At 50.9% G+C, this 4,737-nt stretch overlaps 1 protein-coding gene across 1 annotated transcript in view; it reads right to left on the reverse strand.

The window, feature by feature from the left end:
• Positions 1-4,737, reverse strand: part of TSEN54 (tRNA splicing endonuclease subunit 54) — a 16,629-nt gene that overhangs the window by 4,003 nt on the left and 7,889 nt on the right. The window contains exons 6-9 of the mRNA XM_014586677.1: positions 4,620-4,735; positions 4,453-4,536; positions 4,063-4,161; positions 2,342-2,394 (exon numbers count right to left, since the gene is read on the reverse strand). Of these exons, the coding sequence (XP_014442163.1) occupies positions 2,342-2,394; positions 4,063-4,161; positions 4,453-4,536; positions 4,620-4,735 (352 nt within the window). The remainder of the gene's footprint in view (positions 1-2,341; positions 2,395-4,062; positions 4,162-4,452; positions 4,537-4,619; positions 4,736-4,737) is intronic.

The following is a 4,737-nucleotide window of genomic DNA, read 5'->3' on the forward strand; positions in this document are numbered from 1 at the left end:
CGTCCGTTGCAATAGCCATTACGCTAACTGCTGGTTCCCCCCCCCCCCCAATGGTACTTTTGAACAGGCTCACTGGAACTAGAGCTCCTGTAAAATCAGCAGTAAATGATTAATCACTAGTGTGAAAAAACAGTAAGAGCTAGAAAACTTGGGAAACCAAGACGAGGGCCAGCAGGAGGCACAGCAATGAAGGCGGCTGGATCCCATATGGCCAGCTGCACACTTGGAGTCCTGGACGCTGCAGCCTGAAGAACACGCTGGGTGCACATGTGTCATACCCCAAATCCTGAGAATAGAGGCAGGTGCATTGTGGCATGGCCATCGCCCCTGAAGAGTACTTTCTCTCTCTCCCACCCCTACCCACGCCCCAAACACCTGCACCCTATAACAAATTTTTAAAAAGATAAAAAACCTATAATAACCACTGTTAATGCTATCATTTCTTTTTTCCTTTTAAGAGAGATTTTTTACTATAGGGCACGTGCACTCTCTGGAGAGACAGAGATAGAGAGACAGAAAGTGAGAAATCTTCCCCCAGGGGATGGCCAGGCTACAATCCCTTCTCCTCCTGGGATCTTGGGCACATACACACACATGGCCAGTGTTGATTCTCAAGCCATCTAGCCCAGGATTCGAACTACAGTCGGCCATGTGGGAGTCCAAGGATGTAATCACTACGTCACCTGCTGGCCCCTAATCTGTTTTTTTTTTTTCTGACAAAAATGGCACTGTACTTACATACTGCTTTACAATCTCCTTTTTTCCCTTTAAATAATTAAAAAAAATTTTTTTTAATTTGACCAGAGAGCAAGAGAGAGAGAGACAGAAAGTAAGAAAGCAAGCTGCCAGGTCTAGGACTCGAACCATGGCCAGACACATGGGAGTCTAGCACCTCAACCACTACACCACCTGCTGGCCCCACAATCTCCATTTTTAAACTCAGTGATGTAGATATGACCCCTCCTTTAAAAAAAAAAAAAAAGAGTTATTTTTCATTTTACTTTATTTATTTTAATTTGACCAGAAAGTGAGAGCAAGAGAGAGAGAGAAAGCAAGCTGCCAGGTCCGGGACTTAAACCACAGTTGGCCATGTGGGAGTCCAGCACCCTTAACCACCACGCCACCTGCCCGTCCTGACATGCCCTCTTCTACTAACACATGCTTCCCTGCTTAATGCGTTGTTTAGGTTTTAAGGCTGTGATGTTCAACCCAGTAACTACTAGCCACAAGTGGCTAAGCTAAACTTAGATCGACTGTAATGAAATAAAATTAAGAATTCAGCTCTACAGTGGCATAAGCCACATATACTGGACAACACAGAGAACATTCTCATCACTAAAGAAAAGCCCTACTGGACAGCATGCTCTGAGGGATAAACGCTAACTGGTGTGAGCACGCCTGCACTGTTGACCTCAGATTGTTTCCAAGTGCACTGATTTGCAAAGCGCTGGTGCTTTGTGTCAGCTCCCTACTCAATGCAAACGCTGTGGGGAATGATTCTTCTCCACTGTCCCTCCACAACCAGTACGGGCCTGGCACACACAGTGGTCAGTAAGAACTGCTGAATGAACGAAGGTTCTCGCAGGGGAACTTATGCACGCATCTGTGATTATTTCCTTGGGCACAGATTCCATTTTTTTTTTTTTTGGAGAGATTTTCACTGTAGGGCGCGTGCGCTCGCCAGACAGAGAGAGACATAGAGACAGAAAGCGAGAAATCACCCCCCAGGGGGGATGGTCATGCCGCAATCCCTTCTTCTCCATTCTCCTCTCAGGATCTTGGGCACGCACGCACACGCGCCCGGGTCCAGGACACGAACTGCGGTCGACTACGTGGGAGTCCAGCGACATAGCCATTATGCCAACTACTGGTTCCCCAGATTCCATTTTGAGGAGATCAAGGATATGCCTGTCCTAGAGCTTTTATGATGTGCTGTGTAGCGGCAAAGGCTGTCCCAGTTCTCCAAGACTCCAGGTCTCTGTGGCGCTTGGCAATGCTGGACTGCTAAGCTGAAGGAAAGAACAACCTGACGTAAAAAATCTGAACCTGCCTGCATACCTATGAAGTGCCAGACACCATGTATGTACAGCTCCATGCTCAGAGGGAGCTATAGGCGCTCCATCATTTTCTGAAGACGGGTCTCAATCGGATAACCCAAGATAAAGAGCAATGATCTGGATCCATCCCAACATGCCTCTCGAGTGCTTCCAACAGTCCCCAGGCCATGTCCGGGGGCGCACTCCAGCTGAAGTTCTAGTTGAGGAGTGGCCGCTGTCTACTGGGGTTAGTCAGCCAGGTCCCAGGACAGAACAAGTGGGAGAGAAAAGGCAGAGGGCCTCACCTTGGTTGGAATCGTCGAACCACGTAGCCCAGTCTCTTCAGGTGGCTGAAGACCTCAAAAGAAAAAAAAAGTAAAGCTCAGAGGTTCACTCTGGGAAATGCCTACTCTTCTGTCCAGACATAGGTCATTCCCCATACCCCTCCCTTACCCCTCTGGTACACTCGCAGGTTCCAAACCCAAGACTGGTGGGACCACACTCCATTATAAACACCAGCCCCAAAGTCAGGTGTCAGGCTGAATTCCTGTCCTCTTACATGCCTAACTCTGGGCACGAATGATGTTTAACAACTTCTTACGTGCAAATCCCCAAAAGCTGGTAACTATGGACCCAGAAAAAAGCTATGTACTAAAACATTTTGGTACTAAAGCTGCTAGAGTGAAGCTCCTGTCCACAATTTGGGTAAAAAGATGGCAGAAGGTGGTGAGCGCCTGCCCACCAACACCTCTACACACAGGGGACAGCCCTTAGGGATGAACGAACTACGCATTCACCCTCGTCCACTGCACCACAGGGATGCACGCACCCCATCTTGCTTGTCTCAGCAGCCTGCAACACAGTGGGCCACCTCCTCCTTACAACACCTCAGGCCAGCCCGTGGTATGGTGGTTAGGGCAGCTGGATCCCACATGGCTGAGTGCATGGTTAAGAGTCCTGGACCCAGCATCCTGAGAAACATGTCAGGCACTTATATCCATGTGCTCCAAACCCCGGAGGGGGTGAAGCAGATGATCATTCCCCATGGGTGCTCTCTCACTTTCTATCTCTCAGGTGAGTGCATGGGCCCTCTGGCAAATTAAATTTAAAAAAAGAGCTTCTGCAACATCACTTCTGGTTTTTCTCCAGCACTGCCAAACACTGCTGTCTGTTTCTGGTCCTTCTGTCCCCCAACCTCCTCACATTGGGGGCCCCCAGATTTTGGTGCCAGCCTCCTCTCTAGCCACACTCCTCAATGGCTCCATGCTGAAATACCATCCACATGCTAGTGGTGTCCTCGTTGATGCCCCTACCTGACCTCTCCTCACACTCCAGGCTGTGTGTCTGCTTGACACCCTTACTTGGACATTCAAAAAGCACGTCAAACAAACTTTCCCAAAATAGAGCTCTTTGATTGGTCCCATCCTCCAGGTGACACCATGGTTCACCCACTGCTCGTCCAGTCACGGGAGCAATCCCTGAGTCTCTTACACCTTAACATCCAATCCGGGGACAGAATCCTAGGCATTCCTTCTCTAAAATGCTTCTGAGATTCTTATTCTTTTCTTTCTAAAGATTTACTTATTATATTTTACTTATTTTTTTCTAATTCACTAGAGAGAAAGTGAGAAAGCAAGCTGCCAGGTCCAGGACCTGAACCAGTCCGCCATGTGGGAATCTAGCACTGCAACCACCACACCACCTACTGGTCCTCTTCCATTCTGGTCACTCACTGCAATCCCACCCCAGCCCTAATGTGGGCTACGCCCCTATCACCTTTATGACTAGTCCAACCTCTACCGCTTTCCCCTCACTTTATCCTCTACCTAGTAGCCACCTCCTAGGAAAAATGGTCCATTTGTTTATCACCCAGGTGTCACCACTAGAACAGAAGCCTCAACACAGCACTGCCAGTATCTATCTTGTAGCCCCCGCACAAGACAGTGGCTAGCATCTCACAGGTGCTTGTCAATGTTCACTGACTGGCGGGCAGGCGGCTCCTCTCCCAGGGGAATGTGGCAGGTACCTGGTACTGCAGGAAAGTCACAGTGTCCTCGGTCAGCAGCAGCTGGTAGGCCTCCTGGATGGACAGCGGCAGGTCCTGGTGGAAGAGCTGGAGAGAGCCCTGGAAGTGGGCCCAACAACTCAGCTGTGCGCCCTCCCTGCAGGGCCACAGCCAGAGGTGGCAACTTCCTGGCTTCCCACTGCCACCCCCACCTCCCAGCATCACAGCAAGAACACACCAGCCAGGAGAGGGGGGCAGCAGCTAATCTGGCCCGGGATCCCCGCTTCCTGGGTGGTATTCTTCTCTCTGGCTCTAGAGGCCCGGTTACAAGCTCTCCGAAAATGCACTAGAGCATGCTTCTCCAGGAAGAGCATCCTTCCCGCTCCTGGGTCCCAACCCCTTACCACTCACACACTCTAGCAGATATAAAGCCTCTTCGGGATGCAGCCGCTGCCGGCCCCGCTGTGAGAAGCCCATGGTCTGCCAGAATTTACCCTGTGTGGGACGCAGAGCAAGTGTCACGAAAGAGCCTGGAGGACCGAGAAGGCGGGTCCCCTGCCCTGAGCCCCGCCGCTCACCGCGGGAGTCTTCAACTCCACGAAGCCCTCCTCTGCTCTCCACTCGGCGGCCACCAAGCTGCCCCTGGCGAGGAGCGGGGAGGGGTCCGTCTCAGTGCCCGGGAGTGGTGGGGGTCCT

This window comes from Tupaia chinensis, unplaced genomic scaffold, assembly GCF_000334495.1.
Source record: "Tupaia chinensis unplaced genomic scaffold, TupChi_1.0 Scaffold000159_1, whole genome shotgun sequence".
Classification (NCBI taxonomy): Eukaryota; Metazoa; Chordata; class Mammalia; order Scandentia; family Tupaiidae; genus Tupaia; species Tupaia belangeri.